This window comes from Euleptes europaea, chromosome 18 (genome assembly GCF_029931775.1).
Source record: "Euleptes europaea isolate rEulEur1 chromosome 18, rEulEur1.hap1, whole genome shotgun sequence".
In the NCBI taxonomy this organism is placed as follows: domain Eukaryota; kingdom Metazoa; phylum Chordata; class Lepidosauria; order Squamata; family Sphaerodactylidae; genus Euleptes; species Euleptes europaea.
In genome coordinates, this window is record NC_079329.1 from 10,696,927 (window position 1) to 10,721,061 (window position 24,135).

Here is a 24,135-nt window from a genome sequence, read left to right on the forward strand (position 1 = left end):
AGTAGTAGAAAAGGGCAAGAGCCCAGTAGCACCTTAAAGACTAAAGTGAGCTGTGAAGAAGTGAGCTGTGGCTCACGGAAGCTCCTACCCTACCAGAAAATATTTTTGTTAGTCTTGAAGGTGCTACTGGACTCTTGCCCTTTTCAACTACTGCAGACACACTAACACGGCTACCCACTGTGAATTATCTCCATGGAAGGCACCACATTTAGCCGTCCAGAATGGAAATCCATCAACCTTGTGACAGATGGATTCGCATTCTAGCTGTTTCTGAAGAAGGGAGCTGTGGCTCACGAAAGCTCACACCCTGCCAGAAAATATTTTGGTTAGTCTTGAAGGTGCTACTGGACTCTTGCCCTTTTCTACATTTAGATACATTTAAATACATTTAGATACATTTTGATACATTCAGATACCTGAAGAAGTGAGCTGTGGCTCACGAAAGCTCACACCCTACCAGAAAATATTTTGGTTAGTCTTGAAGGTGCTACTGGACTCTTGCTCTTTTCTACTTCTGGGGACGAAGTATGGGTGTGTGTGGGGGGGTGAGCGGGGAGGTGGTTCGGAGTTTCCTGCGTTGTGCAGGGGGTTGGACTAGATGACCCTGGTGGTGCCTTCCAGCTCTATGACTCTTGGGGGAAAAAAAAACCCCTTTGGTTGTTGATGGGGAGCGGGGAGCCGCCTGCGCCGCCGCCGCGCTCTTTCCTTGGAGAGGTCCGGCCCGCGCGCCGGGTGCGCGCCTCTGTCCGCGGCGCAGGCGAGGCGATCCCTGCTGGCGCCTGGCCTGCCTGGTGCGGGCGGGCGAGGGGAGGCGGGGGCGGGCCTGGCGGGGCATTGTCTGCGGGGCTTAACCCCCGGCGCGCTGCAGACGGCGCGTGGGGAGCGGCCCGGCGGCGATGGAGACGGTAAGGGGTGGCGGAGCCGGGGAGGGAGGCGAGGAACTTGGAGGGCGGCCGGCCTGGAAGGGGGGCTTGGAGAGGAGCAGGCCGTGCTGCCCTCGAGGGGCCGGGGGGCTGGGGTCTCGGCGGAGGGGCCGGGCAAGGCCGGCGCTGGGGGAGCGCGCGCCCTCGGAGGGGAAGGGGAAGGCGCGCCCCGAGGGGGTTCGGAGCGGCGGCGCCTGTGCGCTCCGGCGAGCCTGTGGGACGGGGTGGGGTGGGGTGGGGGTCTGGAGAAGGGGGCCCCTGGCAGGGCAGCCCCTTGGCCCGCGGGGGCTGGCAGCCCTGGGGACTGGTCGGCAGACCCTTCGCTTTGGGGAGGAGGAGGGTGCCAGCCTCCAGGTGCTAGCTGGAGGTCTCCTGCTATTACAACGGATCTCCAGCCGATAAGAGATCAGGTCCCCCTGGAGAAAATGGCCGCTTTGGCCATTGGACTCTATGCCGTTGAAGCCCCTCCCCTCCCCAAACCCCGCCTCCTCAGGCTCCACCCCCAAATCTCCAGGTGTTTCCCAACCCCGAGTTGGCAACCCTAGCAGAGCTGCAGATCTCCAGGGCTTGCCGGTTTCCAGCTGGTATCTCTGCCCGATAGGGTTGCCAACCTCCAGGTAATAGGTGGCAATCTCCTGCTATTACAACTGATCTCCAGCCAATAGAGATCAGTTCCCCTGGAGAATATGGCCGCTTTGGCCATTGGACTCTATGGCATTGAGGTCCCTCCCCAGACCCCACCCTCCTCAGGCTCTGCCCCAAAAACCTCCCGCCGGTGGCAAAGAGCCACCTGGCAACCCTAAATACGAAGGCCCCCACGTTCCCTAGAGGGATTGTCTGAGGAGGGGGCAAGATTGGGGGGGGATGACCCTGGGGTGGAGAGGACTGCTCCCATTAGGCCTGTGGGGCACAGGTGTCCAACCGCAAGCCGAAGTGAATTCGGTTTCCCCTTCCCTACTTTACGAAAAAGGCGTCTGTGCCTGTCTGTGTGAGACACCTTCCCCCAAGGGGACGGGCCGCATAGGGATGGATGCCAGCCTCCGGGTGGGACCTGGAGATCCCCTGGAACTACAGATCATCTCCAGACTACAGAGACCGGTTTCCCTGGAGACAATGAATGCGTTGGAGGGGTAGGGTTGCCAACCTCCAGGTGACGACTGGAGATCTCCCGCTATTACAACTGATCTCCAGGCGACATACATCAGTTCGCCTGAAGAGAAGGGCTGCGTCGAAGGGTGGACTCTATGGCTCTACCCCCCAAAATCTCCTGGTACTTCCCAACCTGGAGCTGGCGACCGACCCTCTGGAGGGGGGACTCTATAGCATTGTACCCCAGTAAGGTCCCTGCCTTCCCCAGGCTCCAACCCCAAATATCCAGGCGTTTCTCAAGCTGGATTTGGCAACCCTACCTCCCCCATCCCCCACCAGAGGCCAGGGGGACCTGGCTACCCGAGTGCTACTTGCCATCCCAACAATCCTGCTTTGTAGGTACCAGCACCGAGTCCATAGGAACAAACCAGCTCTTTTGTCCTGGGGTGGCTTACAGTGCAATCCTAAATAGTTGCGCCCGTTTGCGCCCACAGATTTTGATGGGTTTAGAAGGCCATAACTACATTTGAAAGCTGATAGGAAGAAAATAGATTCCTTTGAAATGTGGTGTCGGAGGAGAGTGTTACAGATTCCCTGGACTGCCAAAAAAACAAATCAATGGGTTATAGATCAAATCAAGCCTGAACTGACCCTAGAAGCTAAAATGACTAAACTGAGGCTATCGTATTTTGGTCACGTCATGAGACGACAAGAGTCACTGGAAAAGACAGTCATGCTAGGAAAAGTTGAGGGCAGCAGGAAAAGAGGAAGACCCAACAAGAGATGGATTGACTCTAAAGGAAGCCACAGCCTTCAGTTTGCAAGATCTGAGCAAGGCTGTCAAAGATAGGACACTTTGGAGGACTTCATTCATAGGGTCGCCATGAGTCGGAAGCGACTTGACGGCACTTGACACACACACACAACTACGTTTAGGATGATACTGGTAGTCATCTGTCTCGCCCTGCCAAGGAGGCTTGTACTGCACATTAGGTGCAAATGGATGATGAATGTATGAATGAAATGGCCGTCTGTCTTAACCACTACACCACCTAGGCTAGAAAGGTGGTGTAGTGGTTAAGAGCGGTGGTTTGGAGCGGTGGAATCTGATCTGGAGAACGGGGTTTGATTCCCCTCCACATGAGCGGTGGAGGCTAATCTGGTGAACTGGATTTGTTTCCGACTCCTACACACGAAGCCAGCTGGGTGACCTTCGGCTAGTCACAGCTCTCTTAGAGCTCTCTCAGTCCCACCTACCTCACAGGGTGTCTGGTGTGGTGAGGGGAAGGAGATTGTAAGCCGGTTTGATTCTCCCTTGAGTGGTAGAGAAAGTCGGCATATAAAAACCAACTCTTCTTCTGTGTGTGTGAATGCGTGCCTTTGGCCTTGCATGGGCTGCCTGCTTGCTTTGTGTGTCCTGAGGGAGAGAAAATTTGCCTTGGGTATGCCAAGTTGTGCCACATCTGTATGGGCGTGGGGAATCTTCCTTGTCTGGCGAGATGCTGACTTGCTAGAGCATTGTGCTTATTCAGCTTTGTTTTCCTGCCACTGATTCCATCTCTTCTCCTTCCAAGCAGGCGGAATCAATATCATACCCAGGCTTCCCAGTCGAAGCTGAAAGCCACGACCCCTTTCCAGTAGAGGAGGATCCTGATACCCCAAGGTAAAACCTTGCTTTGTTTCCCCTTTGGTTACAATCCTGCTGAAGCTGTCATTTTATGCACATTTAACACATATATACATGAAGCTGCCTTCTACTGAATCAAACCCTTGGTCCATCAAAGTCACTATTGTCTACTCAGACCGGCAGTTGCTCTCCAGGCTCTCAGGCAGAGGTCTTTCACATCACCTACTTGCCTAATCCCTTTAACTGGAGATTGAACCTGGGAACCAGCATGGTGTAGTGTTTAAGTGCAGTGGTTTGGAGCAGTGGTCTCTGATCTGGAGAACTGGGTTCAATTCCCCACTCCTACACATGAGCAGCGGATGGTAATCTGGTGAACCAGGTTGGTTTCCCCACTCCTACACATGAAGCCAGCTGGGTGACCTTGGGCTAGTCACAGATCTCTTAGAGCTCTCTCAGCCCCACCTACCTCTCAGGGTGTCTGTTGTGGGAGGGGAAGGTGATTGTAAACGGGTTTGATTCTTCCTTAAGTGGTTGAGAAAGTCAGCATATAAAAACCAACTTCTTCTTTTTCCCCTCACTCATGCTCCTTTCTGTTTTTAATTGGTTTTATAATATGTATTTTTTGAGAGTTGTTTTAATGATTGTGATCATTCCCGGCCTTGGGGGCCCCTCAGCTAGGTGGAAAAGTGGCACAAAAATGTTCTAAATAAGTAAATAAATAGTTGGGAATAAGGTCTTGCAATTTGTGTAACATTTGGTGTGACTGTTCCTTTCAAGAAATTAGGACTCTTGTGAGGGGAATTGTGTGGTTGGTGGCTGCAAGTGACTAAGCTTAAAAGCAAACACTTGCATCATGGGCATCCTAATGTTGCTGACGGTTTATGCTCCTTACAAGCCCCTTACAAAGTTGCACAGGCAAAAACCAAGCAGTCTCTTTCCCCACAGAACTTAAAATCTAAAGTAGTTATGCAAGTCAGAATTTTGAATATACCACACCTAGAAAGGACGTGTCCTTGCTCTTCTGGCTCTATTGATTCATTAGCTCATGCCCTCTTGGAATGTTGCTTTTATGAGGAACTTAGATCACGTTATATCTTTCCTCTTTTAATATATAAATCTAATGCCTCTGTGTCCGAAATAATGTCTTTTTTATTAAGCGGCAGGGATCCCAAGGCTTCATTGTCAGTGGCAAGATTTATTTCAGTCCTTCTATCCCTCAAATGTTAGATTTAAAATTACCCCGCTCAAGATCAATGGATCAAGGAGCTTCTGAGGGATAAAGGAAAGGAAAATCTAAAGTAGACAGTGGGGAACCAAGAGGAGGAGAGGAAGGAGAGCCATGGGGTGTGTGTGGTCAGATGCAGTCAAACATACTTAAAGCTTGGTTATAATTGTGGATTCGGAGAACAGGAAACAAAGTCCATATAATGCCATTTATCGGGGGCCACCCATATTGAGACGAAACACCATGCAGGCTTTCGAGCTCATCAGAACTCTGCATCTAGCAGTTGCTACAAAAATTAAACAATGAAGGAGGGGGAAAACAGGTTTTCTGTAGTCTCTTGTGAAAAGGTCCTTGGGATACATATGAACCTTATACTGAATCAGACCCTTGGTCCATCAAAGTCAGTATTGTCGGCTCAGACCGGCAGCGGCTCTCCGGGGTCTCAGGCAGAGGTCTTTCACATCACCTACTTGCCTGGTCCCTTTAACTGAAGATGCCGGGGATTGAACCTGGGACTTTCTGCATGCCAAGCAGATGCTCTGCCACTGAGCCACAGCCCCTCGAGTATTTGGGTATTTGGCCATCCTTTCTTAAAAAAAAAAAAGTAGGCATATATGTGGCTTGTGTCATTCCTGTGTGTCAACCGTTTGTTCTTTAGGTTCCCGGTGGCTGAGCCGCACTTCTCCTGGATGGAACTGGGGGACGAGCTGCAGCTGCCAGACCCAGGAGAGAGGCAGGAGCTTACCGTTGTCAAAGCAGGTGAGGAACGTTGTGTTGCTGGTGTCACTGCAGTGGAGGGCAGCTCCGCTGGAAGCCACACAGTGCTTTGAAAACCACAAGCGCTGCTGGTTCTGGGATCAATTGCAATCGCAGTAACATAACAGGGGCTTCCAGTCTGGGGAGGGGTCCGTGTACATGAACACAGCATCCTTGTCTCCCTGCCTCCCAGTCAAGGGTCTCTGTCACATGAAGCTGCCTTATACTGAATCAGACCATCAGTCCATCAAAGTCAGTATTGTCTACTCAGACCGGCATCAGCTCTCCAGAGTCTCAGGCAGAGGTCTTTCATGTCACCTACCTGCCTAGTCCCTTTAACTGGAGATGCCGGGGATTGAACCTGGGACCTTTTGCATGCCAAGCAGATGCTCCACCACTGAGCCACGACCCCTCCTTAGGCCTGGACTCATAGACCTGCGTGTATTCCATGCGCAAGCACTTCTGCACAAAGAAGATTGTGCAGCTTGTCTAAATACTGTTAAAAGAAATGTGTGTGTGTTTATTTGAAGTAATGGAGCAGGAGTTATTATAACAAATGGAAGGCTTCTGCTTTGCCCATTAACTTTGCCTCAGTCGTGGAGGGACTGTGGCTCAGTAGCAGAGCATCTGCTTGGCGTGCAGAAGGTCCCAGGTTCAATCCCTGGCATCTCCAGTTAAAGGGACCAGGCAAGTAAATGATGGGAAAGACCTCTGCCTGAGACCCTGGAGACCTGCTGCAGGGTTTGATTGGCCACCGTGTGAACAGACTGCTGGACTTGATGGACCTTGGTCTAATCCAGCATGGCCTTTCTTATGTTCTTATTCCCCGCTCCTCCACATGAGCGGCAGATGTTAATCTGGTGAACTGGGTTTGTTTCCCCACTCCTACACATGAAGCCAGCTGGGTGACCTTGAGCTAGTCGCAGCTCTTAGAGCTCTCTCAGCCCCACCTACCTCACAGGGTGTCTGTTGTGGGGAGGGGAAGGGAAGGTGATTGTAAGCCGGTTTGATTCTTCCTTAAGTGGTAAGAGAAAGTCAGCATATAAGAACCAACTCTTCTTAAATTCTTTGATTTAAATGGACTTAGAAGGGGGTAAATCTACTTAGGATAGCACTGCTGTTCTCCCCTGCTCCACGTCAAGAAATAAAATTTGAATTATGCCAATCACCAAACAGGGGAGATTAGATAGACAGATATTTATTGATACGGTCTGTTTGATCAGCCAAAGGTTAATACATAAAATTATCTGACTTAATAAAACTGCGAAACTAATATAAATTACAAAATTAGATCAAAGACTAACGATATTAAAATTTAAGATATTAAAACAAATCACAAGAATTGACATTTTTCCATTCTGTTTTTGCGAGTTTTAATTGCGATGGCACAAACTTTGGCAGTTGGGAGCGAAAAGTGTGGAGTTTTCACCCATCAGGAGCCTCTTAGTCAGGAATTCCACTGGCTTATCGGGGAATTCGCTGATCAGGGGAGCAATTAGTTTAATAAGAGCCTCATGATAGAATGAACAGCTGAACAATACATGTTCGGTGGTTTCAGTGTCTCCTGACCTGCAAGGGCATAGCCTTTCTGATCTTGGGATCTTCCTGTATTTTCCTTCTAGAACAGCCGACGGCAGGGCATGACATCTGGCTAGAGTGTAGGCCTTCCTATAGCTGATAAATTCCAGAACAGGGGAGATTTAATACATGGGATCCCTGTTTTCCTTCTAGAGCCAGTGTGGTGTAGTGGTTAAGAGTGGTGGTTTGGAGTGGTGGATTCTGAACTGGAGAACCAGGTTTGATTCCCCACTCCTCCATATGAGTGGCGGAGGCTAATCTGGTGAATCAGACCCTTGGTCCATCAGACCCTTGGATTAGTTTCCCCACTCCTACACAGGAAGCCAGCTGGGTGACCTTGGGCTATTCACACTCTCTCAGCCCCACCTGCAACTCACAGGGTGCCTGTAGTGGGGAGGGGAAGGGAAGGTTTGTAAGCCGGTTTGAGTCTCCCTTAAGTGGTAGAGAAAGTCGGCATATAAAAACCAACTCTTCTTCTTCTTCTTCAAAGGCAAGTCGTGACATCTGGCTAGAGTGTAGGCCTTCCTATAGTTGATAAATTCCAGAACAAGGGGGATTTAATGCTTGGAATCCCTGAATAGCTTATCTTCCGTTCTTCCAGCAGGCTCTGACTCACCAAGTGAGGAAGAGGAGGAAGTTGAGGATGAAGAGGCTGCTTGCCCAGAGAACTGTGATTGGTCCCATGAGGTGTTGTTGGAGAAGAACAGTGGATCTGTTGCTACGCGGGGACCAGACCCTCGTCCATTCCGTTGTACAGAGTGCGGTAAGGGGTTCGCCCAGAGTTCGAACCTGGTGAAGCATCAGCGGATTCACACAGGGGAGCGCCCATTCCGGTGTCCCGAATGCGGCCGCGGATTCAGCTGGAGCTCCTCGCTGGCAGAGCACCTCAAGGCGCACAGGGGACGCCGGCCCCACGTCTGCGGCGAGTGCGGGAAGCGCTTCGCCCGTGGCTCTACGCTGGCCGAGCATCAGCGGGTGCACACGGGGGAGAAGCCCTTCCGGTGCCACCAGTGCGGGGCCCGCTTCTCGCAGAGCTCTACCCTGGCGCATCACCTGCGCACGCACTCGGGCGAACGCCCCCACGCTTGCCCCGACTGCGGGAAGCGCTTCGGACGCAAGTCCACTCTCGTCACGCACCGGCGGACTCACACCGGTGAGAAGCCGTACGGCTGCAAGGAGTGTGGCCGCTGCTTTGGTGTCAGCTCCGACCTTGCGAAGCACGTGCGCAGTCACCGCGCTAACGGGAGCAGCTGGGGAAACGACGCTGCAAATTTGCAACCCCCTACTCCGCTTTCAGCTGCTCATCCCAGTATCCAGCAAGTTACAAAAACTTCCCTGGAAGGCTCAGAACTAGCTGCACAATATCACGATCGCACGGAGGGGGAGGAAGAGAAAACATGTACGAGCTCTGAACGTGCAGAGGGTTTCAGCCAGCGTTCTGCCCTCGCTGCCCATCAGAGGACCCATTTGGTTGAGGTCTCTGACAGCCGCCTTCAATGCGGAGAAACCTTCCCTGACAAGTCAGAACTGGAGGCCCATATGAAAAGTCACGGTGTAGAAGAGAAGCCCCACAAATGCCCGGACTGTTACGCTTGTTTCTCCGAAAGTTCTGCTCTTGAGATACACCGGCGAGTGCACCGTGGAGAGGTATCCCACTACTGCCACCAATGTGGGCAGAACTTCCCCAGTAGTTCTGACGTGGAGAGACACCAAAGCATCCATGGAGGCCAGGAGGAGCCCTTGGAGAGCGGGGAGAGTAGGGCGAGCTTTGCTGAGACCACTGCTGTGATCACAAACACCCTGCATGAGGATTCTCACAACTGCCTCCAGTGCGGGGAAGCATTTCCTGAGAGCGAAGAACTGGCCCTTCACCAGTTGAGCCACCGCAACGAGGCAGGCGAGGAAGAGAAACCTTACAGGTGCTCCGTTTGCGGTGCTTGCTTTCCCGAGAGCGCAGATCTCGTGATGCACAAGCTGAGCCACAGGGCAGACGAAAGATCCCACCTGTGTGTCGAAATGTTCCCTGATAACTCGGAGCTTGCAGTTCACTCAACGGAAGCCGCCGTGGATAAGCCATACGCCTGCACGGCTTGCGGCAAGACCTTTGCCCTCTTTGCCACACTAGCCGTGCACGAGCGCATCCACATGTCGGACGACGACGCCTACCGCTGCCCGACGTGCGGCGAACACTTCCCCGACAGCGGCAAGCTTGGGAGGCACCAGAGACGCCACCTGGGAGAAGAGAGGCCTTTCCGGTGCCCGGCATGCGGCAAGGGCTTCGTGCTGCTCTCAGGGCTGCGGCAGCATCAGCGGGACCCCCCGGCCCGGTGCTCGGAGTGTGGGGAGACCTTTGCGTGGCGCTGCAGGCTTACCGAACACAGGCGCAGCTGCCACCCAGCGGAGCGCCCCTACAAATGCCCAGAGTGCGGCAAGGGCTTCATCCAGAGCTCCAAGCTCCTGCGGCACCAGGTGACACACACCGGCGAGAAGCCGTTCAAGTGCCCCGATTGCGGCAAGATCTTCAGCCAGAGCTCCAACCTGGCCGAGCACCGGCGGACGCATGCCCCCGGCAAGGCCCACTGCTGCGCCATCTGCGGGAAGGCCTTTGCCCTGGGCTCCTACTTAGCCAAGCACCAAGCCACCCACACGGGCGCCCGCCCTTTCCGGTGCACCGAGTGTGGCAAGGGCTTCCGGCAGAGCTCCAACCTCATCCAGCACCAGCGGACCCACACGGGCGAGAGGCCTTACGTCTGTGCCTCCTGCGGCAAGTCCTTCACCCAGAACTCGCACCTGGTCAAGCACCGGCGTGTCCACACTGCTGAGAGGCCGTACCGCTGCCCAGTCTGTGGCAAGAGCTTCCGGCAGCGCGGTAACCTGGCCGAGCACCAGCACCAGCATGCGGGGACCCGCCCGTACGTCTGCGGCGCTTGCGGGAAATCCTTCCGGTGGAGCTCAGCTTTCTCCAAACACCAGCGTACCCACCTGGCTCCCTGACCTGTGGCTTCTGAACTCTGACCCTCTGTGTGTGGAGGAGGAAGCAGAAAGTTCTACCCTATGTATTTGGCCTTTTCCAAACACCATAGAATCATAGAGTTGGAAGGGACCACCAGGGTCATCTAGTCCAACCCCCTGCACAATGCAGGAAATTTCCAACTATCCCCCCACACCCCCATGCCCAGAAGATAGCCAAGGTGCCCTCCCTCTCATGATCTGCCTAAGGTCATAGAATCAGCATTGCTGACAGAGGGCCATCTAGCCTCTGCTTAAAAACCTCCAGGGAAGATCTGAAGGTCTACTCACCAAAAAGCTTTGCTTCATCCGTCCTGATTGCGTTTACCCAAATCTTCCTTGTGGAGTCTGACCAGGTCTGAGTACCAACTGATCCATCTCTGTCTTATCACGGACCTCAAACCCAAGAGAAAAGGCCTTCCAATGAAACTCTGTGTTCTTTAAGCACCAGCGGAATTAAGTGGCATCCAGTCAAAATTGGTCTCCTCCTGGCCCTAAATCTGATGCTTCAGTCTAATCTTGGTGGCAGTACTTGCACGTGGATCCCGAGGCCTGATTTTATTAAAATGGTAGATTTGTTTTGTGGTTCTCATTAGCATTGGCATATCCATCTCATTAGACCGTTTCAGGTCTGTTGGCTTGTAATCGGTTAATTCCATCTCTGCAACCCTTCCTCCAAATTTCCCCGTTCTAGACCTTACAGCATATTCTGTTGCTGGAATTTCCCCCAACATCAGGCCTCATTTGATGTCTTGTCTAGCTCCTGGAGCGCTCCCTGAATCACCTAAGATCATTGATCTTAAATTTTAATAGGCTGCAGTGATGTCCAGATCATATAACCTGAAGGAGATCCCCTTCGTTTTATCTCTGAGTCTGAAGTCCTAACCAAACACGTTGCTTTCACTCAGCTTCATCCCCGAGCCACCAATGTTGCTCAGACAGAAAGGAAGCCCACCAATCTGACCTTCCTAGGTGTGATCAAAATGGAGTCAATGTTCACAGAAATTGGATCCAGGGGTCTTCTCTCCCGAGTCAGCATCTAGCAGCCAGTCAAAGGTGGTACACCAACCTATCGAACACACCTCCAGTTCTTGGGAGCAGTTTTGAAAGGGAGGCATGCTGGGAAGATCCAAAGGTCTATGCATTTATCAAGCACATTTATAACTTCGTATTCCTTTAGGTATTTTGGGAGTGTGCTTTGTTGTCCCATGGCATGGGGTGGTCAGGTGGGGCTAGGCTGTTTTTTGTTCAGGGCTACCCAGTACAGTTCATGACTCAGTGAAACTTTGTGCCTAGAGCGGCATTCAGACATCGGTATCACAAGATGTCATAGTCCTGCGGTACACTGCATTGGTCAGGCTACACTTGGAGTACTGTGTGCAGTTCTGGAGGCCTCACTTAAAAAAGGATGGGGACAGCATGGAGCGTGTGCAGAGGAGAGTGTCGAGGATGATCAGGGGCCTGGAGACTGAAGAAAAGACTAGAGGGACTTGGGAATGTTTAGTCTGGAGAAGAGGAGTTTGAGGGGGGAACATAATTGCTCTCTTTAAGGGCTGTCACTTAGAGGAGGGCAGGGAGCTGTTCCTGTTGGCAGCAGAAGATAGGACTTGCAATAATGGGTATAAATTATGGGCAGAAAGGTACCGACTGGATATTAGGGGGAAATTTTACAGTAAGAGTTGTTCAACAGTAGAATCAGCTACCTAGGGAGGTAGTGAGCTCCCCCTCTCTGGCAGTCTTCAAGCAGCGGCTGGACAAACACTTGTCAGGGATGCTCTAGGCCGATCCTGCATTGAGCAGGAGGTTGGACTAGATGGCCTGTATGGCCCCTTCTGACTCTGTGATTCTGTACAACCTAAAATGTGCACTTCAGCTGACATAACGCACCATCTCGGTTCGCTGTCGGACCCGTGCATGCTTTTTCCTTTTTGTGTAGCGAATCCTGTGTTGTACGAATGCAGGCACATGGGTTAACTGGAGTTAGTTTCCTCCCTAGAAACCAGAACTGTATGCTGCTCATGCAGAATGGGGTGCAGAGCTGGAGGCAACACTGAAGCCCTACCTCCTATTCAATGGGAATACGTTTTGGCAACTCTTCTAGCACCTGGCATTCACTTCACGCTCCGCCACCATAAGGACTAGAAATGTATCAATTTTTGTAAAACAGAAGCTTCTGCTACTGTCGCATTCTGCAGCTTTCCCGCGCTCATGTGCAATTGCACCCTGTATGAGAAGAGCCAGTGTGGTGCAGGCGACAGAGTGTGGTTAGAACTGGGGAGGCCCAAGTTTGAATCCCGGTTCTGCTGTGAAGCTCACAGGGGAAATCTTGTGCCTGTCTTTCTGTTTAACCTACCTCATGAGATAAAATGTATAGGATGGGGCATGTATGCGGAGTCCTGCCCTGAGCTCATTAGAGGAAGGGCGGAATAAAAATGTAGTGAATTAATTACAATCCTGCTGTAGGTTTTTTGTAATTAATGGTTCTGATTACAGAGCATGGAGGAGTTTGAACCACGACCCTAACCACCCCCTTTTATTTTACCATGGACGTGACATTTGAGCACCACAAAACAAAGACATTCCTGTGGAATTAATCAAGATCTCTAAGACAAGGGTGTGTGGAAAAGGAAGTAGGATTCGGCCTTGTGACTTTGTGATGAAAATCAAAGCACCTCTACCTTTTTTTTAAATTACCTTTTGCAAATCGAGAAGATTGGCTAGTCCCCAAACTGGAAGAAGACAGGGATTGCGAACGAGTTCACGTCTTTAATCGCTCTCCTTGAAAACGACCGGCTGGAAGTAGGATTCCATGAAATCTACCGCTCAGAGGCCATCTTCGTCACCACTGTTTGAGAATTCAAACTACCTCTGACACCCAGAACTTAAAATAGAGAGGAATTCCTGTTGTGCTCAAGACCTGCCTTAGAATGGAAAAGGTGCTCAAAAACATCTAGTCAGATTATTCATTTGTGGGGAAATTTTGTCCCCTGGGAACTTTTGAATGAGTCCTGTTGCCATTGTAAAAGAAATGCTCGAGCTTGATGCATTCGAAGGGGTTTGAATTAATGACAGGATATGATTCTTGGGCAGCGGGAGGGGGTGGGGAGGGGAAAAGGAGGGCGGAGGTTGGAGCACTGATCCCTCTGGCACAGATCTCAGTTAATCTCAAACCCATGTGCTGAGAAGTCCATGGTTAACAATGCCTTGAACATGCTAATTAAAGGTGCTTAAGAATTTGTCTGTAGAAAATTGTATTGGAGACGGTTTTTTTTTTGCTGGCAAAAATATCTGGGGGTGGTGGTGGTTGGGGGTGGTAGGTGAGTTAGAGGAAAGGCCTTTGCATTGCAGGAATCATTGGCCACGCACAGAGTAAGCTGGAAACCACAGAGCACTTGAATTGCCTCATTTATATAGGCTCTTCCTGAATTCTATTTCTTGGACACACTAGAGTATGTCTGACAGGCAGAATTCAGAACGTGTCTTTTATATATGAGATTTCTAATCACGAGCTGTTGCCAACCTCCAGGTGGAGCCAGAGAGCTCCCGAAATTCAAACGGATCTCCAGACTGCAGAGGTGGGTTCCCTTGGGGAAAATGGCAGCTTCAGCGGGGGGACTGTATGGTATTATGCTAGAGGTTGCCAACCTCCAGGTACTAGCAAGAGATCTGCTCATACAACTGATCTCCAGCCGATAAGAGATCAGTTCACCTGGAGAAAATGGCCGCTTTGGCATTTGGGCTCTATGGCATTGAAGTCCCCTCCCCAAACCCTGCCCTCCTCAGGCTCCGCCCCAAAACCTCCCACCGGTGGCAAAGAGGGGCCTGGCAACCCTATATTATGCCCCACTGAGGTCCATCCCCTCCCCAAACCCCACCCTTCCTGGGCTTCACCCCGAAATCTCCAGGAATTTCCCAACCCAGAGTCAGCAACCCTAGCTGTCCCTATCCTTGTGTAACACCACGGTCTTCTGAGGTAGATTGCAATTCATCCTTGTGCCTGGGGCTACATACAAATGACCTAAAAAGATACCAAAGCCATGGCAGAGGCTTCCCTTGCTAGTGGATTCATCACGCTCGCATGGATCCTGTAGTTACCTGTGATACCTGGCGACAGGTTGCAGAAAGAGAGAAAATGTGAGTTTCGTTGCAAGGGGGTGGCCCGTGCTCCGCTTTCAGCCCACCCCTGACCCTCTCAAATTAGAAGTATAACCTCGCTGATGGCGGAGGTGCCAGCGTGGCGTGGTGGTTAAGAACGGCAGATTCTAATCTGGAGAACCGGGTCCGGTTCCTCACTCCTCCACATGAAGCCTGCTGGGTGACCTCGGGCCAGTCACAGTTCTCTCAGAACTCTCTCAGCCCACCGGGAAGCGGACAGTGGCAAACCACATGTGGAGGAGTGGGGAATCGAACCCGGTTTTCCAGGTTAGAGTCTGCCGCTCTTAACCACTACACCACACTGGCTGTTTATGCATTGATTAATTTAAAAGCAGAGGCAGTAAATGGAGACAGGTTCTGTTTTGTTATAACTGGCATAACCCCCTAGAGGTCAGTAGTGGTCCGCTAACAATAGTTCAGCTGTGGTGCAAACTCTGCCTAGGCCCTGCCTTAACTGAGGTTTACCGCCTCAAAAGATAATTCACAGTGGGTCGCCGTGTTAGTCTGTCTGCAGTAGTCGAAAAGGGCCAGAGTCCAGTAGCACCTTCAAGACTAACAAAAATATTTTCTGGTAGGGTATGAGCTTTCGTGAGCCACAGCTCACTTCTTCAGAAAGCTCATACCCTACCGGAAAATATTTTTGTTAGTCTTTAAGGTGCTACTGGACTCTTGCCCTTTTCTACTCCTCATAAGAACATAAGAAAAGCCCTGCTGGATCAGACCCAGGCCCATCACATCCAGCAGTCTGTTCAGCCCACAAGCAAGACGACTGCAGCAGCATTTATCCTGCCTGTGTTCCACAGCACCTAATATATTCGGCCTGCTCCTCTGGTCCTGGAGAGAACATCTTTTTGGAGGGGGCATCCACACATACTCCAGTTCTCCATTCTTCATCTTCAGTTTGCTCTTTCCCCAAACCTGCTTTGCTATGATATTTTTGGACAGAACACAGTCCAAGTCTACTGCCAACCATCAGAGGGCTTTTGACAGCTTCTTTTTAAAATCAGCAATTCCTATCAGTTCCTATAGTGCAGGGGTGGGGAACGTCAGGCCCGGGAGCCGTTTAAGGCCAGTGAAATCATTTGGTCTGGCCCTTCGTGGGTCCTGGCAGATCTCTAGCTCAGAAGGATCTAAGACTGGCGATCCGCCCCCTCCGGCAGTCAGGAATAGCCTCTATTCAAGGCGGATGTGAGTTTGCTTTGCCAAGAAAAGGAACCTTTTTCCCCTTACAGAAAAGTCGTTAGCTATGGAGCTGCTAGAACCGCCCAAGAAACAGTGTTAACCCTTTCCCACTTGGGCCGTGGAGAAACGCGTTCCCTCTGTACTACAAGAGGGCTGGGGGCGGAAGTGGTGACAATGGAGGGGTTAAAGGGGGCAAGGCCAGAATGCGCATGGACGAGTTCTTAGCCACTGCATCCTCATTTTATCCCAGCAGGCGGAGGTAGCAGGAGCCTGCTGTAGAATCCAGACCCAAACATGCGGAGCAGGAGCAACTCCGGCATGCGGCTGGACGGCTACGCCCGGCTGGTGCGACAGACCATCCTGTGCCACCAAGTGGGCGAGTATGCCACCGGTTGGATGCCTGCCTGCTTGCCCGCGCCGGGGGGTCATCTGGGGCAGCTGCCTGCTTGGGGCTTGGTCGGCTAATTTTTAAGCTGATGATTTTGTATGGCCCGCAAATGATGTTATAAAAATCCAAATGGCCCTTGGCGGAAAAAAGGTTCCCCACCCCTGCTATAGTGCGATACCAGCTGGTGATTTTTTAAAAAGTCCTCTGGTGGCACAGCGGTGGTGTATTCACAGTCCGTAGTAGGTTTGCTGCACCTGTTGAATTTCTGCCATCAAGCCACAGTACCTCTGTCAGAGATAAAGGGGGCAAATCATGCCCTCTGGGGCATAGAGGCATTGCAAACATTTTCGGTGGAGCAGGATGGTAGATACTTGATATGGACCAGGTGTGATTTTTGTGGGACATACTAGATTAGGTAGGCCCAAGGTTTTTTCCTTCAGTCCCTAGTTTCTTTCATCCATCTGACTGTTTCACTTTATGTTCTTCTGGATAGGCCTGGAGCAGTTCGGAATTGACAGTGAAAAAACAAACAATAAAAGTAAAATACCCAGTCAATTTTACCCCCACATGTAATTAATCCTGGCTGTTGTGTGGTTTTGTTTTTTAAAGCCCTTCCAGAAGCTATACAGACTTGGCCTTTGGCAGACCTCAAGGTAAAAGGAGGTCCAAATTTTTGAAGCAACTATGGATGCTTCTCTGCCGGTGCCCTGTATTTGAGAAAGCCCTTGCTAATGGGTTACGATTACAAGAGAAAGAAGCAGGTGGTCTCTAGAGCTTTCCCTTCCTTCCTTGGATCAAAAGCAATGCTTTTGACTATATACCTCTTCCCTGTCTCCCTGTCAGAATTCCCCTTCAGGCTCCAGCTCCGTCCGTTTCCCCCAGCTGGTGTTTAAAAAGGGAATTCTACACCTCCAAAGGTTCTGAAAAAAATATATCTTCCACTCGGAAGAGACTGCGTGGGTGAAAAAATCCTGTGGTTTCTAGGTAAAAGCAAGCGTGACTTCCAAGTATTTTGACTTTCGCTGACGGGAAATTGGTGCTGAAACGCCCATCCTTTTGAACTATGGAAAATTCAAGGGGGGAAACCTCCCCACCTCTGGGGGAGAGGGCGGGTTGTTCCAAAATAACTTCCAACCCCAACAGCAAAGAAGACCAAGAGTCCTGTGGCACCTTAAGGACTAACTCATTTATTGCATTGTAAGCTTGCACGAGGCCGCACAGACCACATCTGCACACACCACCTCGAAAAATTGTTCCAAAACATGCAGCTGTATTGGTCCCTTCAAACCAAATTGGCTGGGTTAGTAAATATATTGTTGTGCTGCCCCTACAAAAATCACTGTGGCTATCAGTGACTGAGTTTACTGAACTCTTGGTACAAGCAAAGGGACATAGGCCATTTAAAGGATTACAAATATTGTTTACAGCACGACCATAGGCCAAATTTCTTACAGTCCATGCCTTGCTAGGGAGCCCAGCAAATGTTGTTCTGTTTGGGAGTCCAGAGTTCAGGTATTTGCCAGTTCCCAGGGCTCTTAGGGGGAAGCTGTTTCAGTTGTCCTGGTATAAAAAAAACAATTGGAATGTGTAGTACTTATGCGCTCCCAGGTTCCGCCATTCTGTCACTTCATCTTGTTCATAAGAACATAAGAAAAGCCATGCAGGATCAGACCAAGGCCCATCAAGTCCAGCAGTCTGTTCACACAGTGGCCAACCAGATGCCTCTAGGAAGCCCCCAAACAAGACGACTGCAGCAGCAGCATCCTGCCTGTGTTCCTCAGCACCTAATATATTCAGCATGCTCCTCTGATCATGGAGAGAACAGGTATGCATCATGACTAGTATCCGTTTTAACTAGTAGCCATGAATACCCCTCTCCTCCGTGAACGTGTCCACTCCTCTCTTCAAGCCTCCCAAGTTGGTAGCCATCACCACATCCTGGGGCAGGGAGTTCCACAATTTAACACAGGCTCCATTCCACAGGCTCCATTGTCAAATCAGGATTCTTAGGGGTTTTGCCTGGGTTTAGAGGCCTACACTTTAAATGTACACGGCATCCCATTTCTTTTCTGCTGGCGCTCCCTTTATTTTTCTCCGTGGGCACTGGGGTGCCATGTGAAATGATATGGAAGCCCAAAGGCAGCAAATCCTTCTGCAACTGCTTTAAAGGAGGGAGCCATGCATGCTCATAAATAGGCAAGCGCTACTGTGGGATGAATACATCAGACTCGGGGGGAACAGAAAGCATTTCCTTTTGTATTATCCCGAAGTGCAGCCTGACTGCTAACCGTAAAAGAATAACAGAGGGGTATTTAGAGACGGGTGGGTTAATGTACAAATTGGGGATGAATGTGTGTGCAATAGCTCGTGTGAAGGCCAAAAGGGGGAAAGAACAGCAAACCCCCGCGCACACACCCAGAGATTCATTCATCCTTCATTAAGCATACCTCTTTGGAGTGGTACAAACATGCTATTCCAGCATTTGACTGGCTGGTGTGGATACAGGAAGTGGATGGATGGAGAAGTAGTTGTGTGTATAGCACAGGCTGGGGGAGGGGGAAATACACACAGGACTTTTCCAAAACGTGTTTCTGTATGCACTAACAGTTTTGAGGGAAAATCCTTCACCTGCTGGTTTTCTGTCTGTCTCGCAACTGTGCAGGGTACCCGCAGGGTACCCGCAAGCTTCAAAGCATGTCCTACGTCTCACTTCAGCAACCTGCCATTCTTGTTCAAGGAGTGAAGAACTCAGAGGCTGTAGTTCAGAGATGGAGAGGGTATTTCATTCCCACGCAGGGGTCCTTTGTCCGGCCATGGGTTGTCATGAGATCTGCGACAAAGAAGAAGTCAGAGGCCCAGGAGAATGCTGATTTTACTTTGCTCCTTAAATGAAACGTTGGTATAGAAGGACAGTTTGAGTCAGGGTCACCACAGCATCCACTGTTTTAAAACTCACCAGAGCCCACCAGGTGCCCACCGGCTTTCCCTCCAAACCACTGCTTTCCCCAAGCAAAGAGCCGATCCTGACCGTCCTCCATCTCCATGGAGCAGTCAGTGCTTCCGAAGACTTCAGAATGAATCACCTTGGGGGTCTGTACAGGGAGTGCTCTTTCAGAGGTTCCTGCTCCCATCGTAGAAAGGTACTTGGCTTTGAACCTCCCAACCTTTTGTAAGTGCTCCCCATAGAAGGCATTTTGTGTCTGGTCCCATCACCCATGGCAGCCATTTTGTGATTCATCCCCTCTCCCATAGTAGCCATTTTGTGGTGGCTTCCACTACCCTTTCTCAACGTTCCCAAAAGTCCTACCGGCACAGCAAGTTTGGGGACCCTGCCATACGGGCACGTGAATTAGCTTGGTTAGTTTAGATAAAAGACTGGGGCTCAAGCTTATAGATATAAGAAACTGGTTTGTTTCGGATCAGATCACAGGTCCATCTAGTTCAGTACTGTTCACTGTAGCTGATAGTGGCTGTCTGCAGTCGCAGGCAAGAAAGGTCTTTCCCAGGGCCGTTTTGGCGATTGGACTCTATGGCATGAAGTACCTCCCCTCCCCAAACCCCTCCCTCCTCAGGCTCCGCCCCAAAAGCCTCCCTCCAGTGGCGAAGAGGGACCTGGCAACCCTGGGTACTAGTTGGAGATCTGCTATTACAACTAGAGCAAATAGAGATCAGTTCACCTGGAGAAAATGGCCGCTTTGGCAATTGGACTCTATGGCATTGAAGTCCCTTCCCTCCCAAACCCTGCCCTCCTCAGGCTCCGCCCCCCAAAGTCTCCAGGTATTAACCAACCCAGAGCTGGCAACCCTAGGGTAATGGTAGACAGAAAGCACAACATGGGGTAGAACAGAATCTTTGTCCAGCCTTCTGCTCCCAAAGTGCATTTCTCTACCCATTTCTCTCTAAAGAAGTTATTTCTAGTCACAAAGTTCCACCATGAGAAAAAAGGCCGAGGAGAAGCAATTGGGAGGGGTGGGCATGAATGGGTGAAGGGCTTCCTTCCCTCCTTCCTGCCCATTTATGCTGTGCTTATTATCTCTCCACCCACTTTATGAATAGGACCTAGAGTGAATTGTGCCACATTATGTCTAGCAGCGCCCTGAAAACCACAGGTTCTGCTTAAAAGAAAGTAAAGATCTAGCCTTCCTTGTTGAAGAGAATCCTCAACAAAAAGTCTATTCTTCTTGTGCGATAAATAAGGTTGCCGATCTCCAGGTACTAGCTGGAGATCTCCTGCTATTACCACTGATCTCCAGCCGAGAGAGATCAGTTCACCTGGAGAAAATAGCCGCTTTGGCCATTGGGATCGATGGCATTGAAGTCCCCTCCCCAAACCCTGCCCTCCTCAGGCTCCACCCCAAAAACCTCCCGGCGGTGGCGAAGAGGGATCTGGCAACCCTAGCGATAAATCTCTCCCTCACCCCACTCCATTTTAAAGTGGAAATTTGGTGACATGATCCTGACATTTAATTCTTTATTTCGATGTCTTCCCTCTGCTGCCATGTCTAGCTGTCCCTGAGAATTACAGGTCCTTATCAAAGAAAATAAGGGCCTTGAGATTCTACATAAACCACTACCAAAGTCAGCTTTTGTGCTCGGATGTGTGATAGCCCCCCCCCCCGGGGCACAATAGACATGTTGGTACATACCCCTTGTGTCTTACCTGTTCTGCTCAGACCTCCGCATCTTCCTCCCGAGGCCGGCCTCTGCTTTGGAGGCACCGCAAGGATGCACGCGACGTCCCCCGTTGGCGGGCCCGCAGGTACTCACGGTAGTTGCGGGTCAGCAGAGTGTAGAGGAACGGGTTGATGCAGCTGTTGCCGTAAGTCAAGCAGGTCACCAAATGGTTGATGGAGATCTCCGTGTGGACGGGCAAGCGGGCGGCCAACGGGCAGTACAGGGGCAGGAGCTGCCAGATCCAGAAGGGTAAATAGCAAGCCCAAAAGGCCAAGACGATGATGAAGATGAGGAGGAAGACGCGGTTCTTCGGAGAGCGGCCTAACCCGCCTCGGGTCTGGGAAAGCCAATAGGTCCTTGCCAGGCGCCAGTAGAGGGACCCGATGACTAGGCCCGGAGCCACGATGCTGGTGCTGAAGAGGATGCTCAGGTACACCCGGTACTGCTCCTCGCTCCAGGTCGGGGAGCAGAGACGCCGGACGACTGCCCCCTCGCCCGTTGTGCGCTCCTCTTGGTGGATCATCACCATCATGGGGAGGGCGAGGGCAAAGGACAGGAGCCAAATAGCCACGGCCAACGGCCGCCGGCATCGCCGTGCACGCCGCGCCGCCTGAAAGGGGTGCGCCACGGCAGTGTACCGTTCGCAGCTCATCAGAGTGAGCAGGAAGATGCTGGCGTGCATGGTGAGGAGGTCGAGGCTGAGGAGGACCCGGCAGCCCGCCTCCCCGAAAGGCCAGTCCTTCACCAACCCGTTATGCACGATGAAGGGGGCCGTCGATAGGTACAGCAGGTCAGCCAGGGCCAGGTTGACAAGGTGGACTCGCAGCGAGGAGGCGGATGGGGAGGCCCGCACTACAGCCAGGGCGTAGACGTTCCCGGCCACCCCTGTGGCACACATCAGACTTAGCACAGCACCCAGGGCTGCTGCTGACTCGACCCCCTCCGACAACGAGGCATTGCCCAGCGGCATTCGCACAGAAAAATTGGTCGGCGATGGCTCCATAAGCTGACAATATCGTCTGGATCTCTGGCCGAACTTCTCAACGCCTTTTCTGGTCTTCAAGAGAAAGAGAGGTTAAAACACCTGGCTATTCTTGCCCATGGCTCCCTATCTACTGAGCTGCATCTCTCTCTCTCTAGATATTTTTGTTTACCTGCCTACCACACTGTCGGCCTTATCTGTTTTTCATTCACTCCTGGTTTTTCCTCTGTTGCTCCATCCTATTCTTGTCAATACTGGGTTGCAAAGAATATTGTGGGGGTTTGCCCCCTTCTTCCTCAAATCTGTCCAGGTCGTACGGTTGCGGCTCCCCATTCGGACGCGAAGGCCTGTTTGTTCAATCTCTTGTTCCTTTGCTCAGTGCGTCTGAAGCTGGTGGAGGCGAGAGGTCTCCAGTGTGAGAATCGGCGTGTGTCCGTCTGGGGCTGCGAATTCTCTTCTCTCGCATTCCTCGCACCCTGCTAGTGTCGGTATGTCGGGGTCGATCCTTGGCCCGGCCCCTCACGGGGAGCGCGGGTCTCGGCTCCCGTCTTGCCTTGAGGAACCTGTTTATTTCATCCGTGGGGTGGGATTCGGACAGCGTGTCAACGAAAGGCGCTTCGGGGCGGGTGATGGGACGGCGTCCGGGGGTCCGATTGGTCCGAAGTTTCCAATCGACAGAATCCCTACACCTCCTCTCCCCCCGCCCCTAGTACATCGACATGGAGGGCCCAACTCCCTGCTGGCATAACCAGGCTGCTTTCCATGGAATCGCGCCAACCGGGAGGAAAAAAAAATAACTAAGAGATAGAAAGACCAGAAGGAAACTGTATGGATCAATAGACAAAAGAAACTCATAAATGCCGAGACAGAAACAGATCTAACAAAAAAGAGTGGGGGGATGAGGGGTTTAAAAATGGCCTTTCAGTGTTCTTACGATTTTCATTTCTACCTCTAAACCACTGATCCCCAATGAATTCTGGCTGAGGCTGCTGGTTCCTTACGAACCGGGATAAGCACTGAGTTAGGGTTGCCAACCTCCAGGTTCTAGCTGGAGATCTCCTGCTATTACCACTGATCTCCGGCCGATAGAGATCAGTTCACCTGGAGAAAATGGCCGCTTTGGCAATTGGACTCTATGGCATTGAAGTCCCTCCCCTCTTCAACCCCCGCCCTCCTCAGGCTCCGCCCCTAAAGCCTCCCGCTGGTGGCAAAGAGGGACCTGGCAACCCTACACACAACCGCCAAATGGCTTTCAGTTTAGCTTTTGATTCTTCCAAGATTCTGTAAGCAGCGGCTGTTCAGATTTAAGGACAACCTAGATTAGACTAGTTATTTCGCCCCAAACACTTGTTTGTTCAGTTCTAAAATCCAGCATGACTATTTACGTTGTGTGCGTATCTGTTAAAGGTGGATACTTGTGGGTTTTGGAAAACACTTCTGACATACTCCAACTAGATTATTACTTTGCCAAGGTGTGGGAATTAATGGGGTTAGGAGCAGAGGATTCCGACAATTTGGTTTGGTGCGGGGCTAATCTTTGTGGTGCCCCAGCATCCTCCAGTCCTGACTCTTGTGGAGTGTGTGGGCACTTTGGGAATTCTGAGAATGGGAAGGGCCCCACCACAAAATGGTGGTCATGGAGACAAAAGCCAGTCACACAATGGCTGCCATGAGGTACCTGGGGCAGGGCTGGACCAACCACAAAACGCTGGGCAGTTGTAAGCCAAGCATACTCTGGATGTAGATGTCCTTCTGAATGGGTAGGGTTGCCACCGGTGGGAGGTTTTGGGGGCAGAGCCTGATTAGGACTGGGTTTGGGGAGGGGAGGGACTTCAATGCCATAGAGTCCAATTGCCAAAGCAGCCATTTCTTCCAGGGGAACTGATCTCTATCGGCTGGAGATCAGTTGTAATAGCAAGAGATCTCCAGCTAGTACCTGGAGGTTGGCAACCCGATGAATGGGTGATCCCTGTAGACAAAGATGAGACTTCCTAGATTCTTCTAAAGTATCTCCTGCTCCTCTGAGGTAGGGGATAGCCAGGATTGGCTTTTTATTGTGGGGAAGAAGCAAATGGGCTCCAGGAAACCCCTGGATTGGTGCTGTGATGCCCATGAGTACCATATTGGAGACCATTGGTCTGGTCTATTTATAGGGTTGCCAACCTCCAGGTAGTAGCAGGAGTGCTCCTGCTATTACAACTAATGTCCAGCCGATAGAGATCAGCTCACCTGGAGAAAATGGCCGCTTCGGCAATTTATGGCATTGAAGTCCCTCCCCTCCCCAAACCCTGCCCTCTTCAGGCTCCACCCCAAAAACCTCCTGCCAGTGGTGAAAAGGGACCTGGCAACCGTGTCTGTTTAGGGTTACTTACTCTGGGTTGGGAAATTCCTGGAAATTTTGGGGTAGACCCTGGGGAGGATGGAGTTTGGGCAGGGGAGGGACCTCAGGGGCGATATAATGCCATACAGGCCAACCTCCAAGTTGCCATTTTCTCCAGGGGAACTGACCTCGGTAGTCTGGAGATCAGTAGTAATTCTGGAAGATCT

The 24,135-nt window shown here is 51.3% G+C and overlaps 2 protein-coding genes across 2 annotated transcripts; one reads left to right on the forward strand and one right to left on the reverse strand.

The window, feature by feature from the left end:
• Nucleotides 1-896: 896 nt before the first annotated feature.
• Nucleotides 897-10,208, forward strand: LOC130490410 (zinc finger protein 271-like). The gene is made up of 4 exons (XM_056864237.1): nt 897-905; nt 3,590-3,675; nt 5,523-5,623; nt 7,803-10,208. Exons 1-4 carry the CDS (start codon nt 897-899, stop codon nt 10,190-10,192), a joined length of 2,586 nt encoding a protein of 861 aa, XP_056720215.1. The 3' UTR covers nt 10,193-10,208.
• A 10,390-nt stretch (nt 10,209-20,598) lies between these two features.
• On the reverse strand, nt 20,599-21,624 carry LOC130490050 (urotensin-2 receptor-like). Its single transcript, XM_056863847.1, has one exon. It carries the CDS (start codon nt 21,607-21,609, stop codon nt 20,602-20,604), a length of 1,008 nt encoding a protein of 335 aa, XP_056719825.1. The 5' UTR covers nt 21,610-21,624; the 3' UTR covers nt 20,599-20,601.
• Between the last annotated feature and the right edge of the window lie 2,511 nt (nt 21,625-24,135).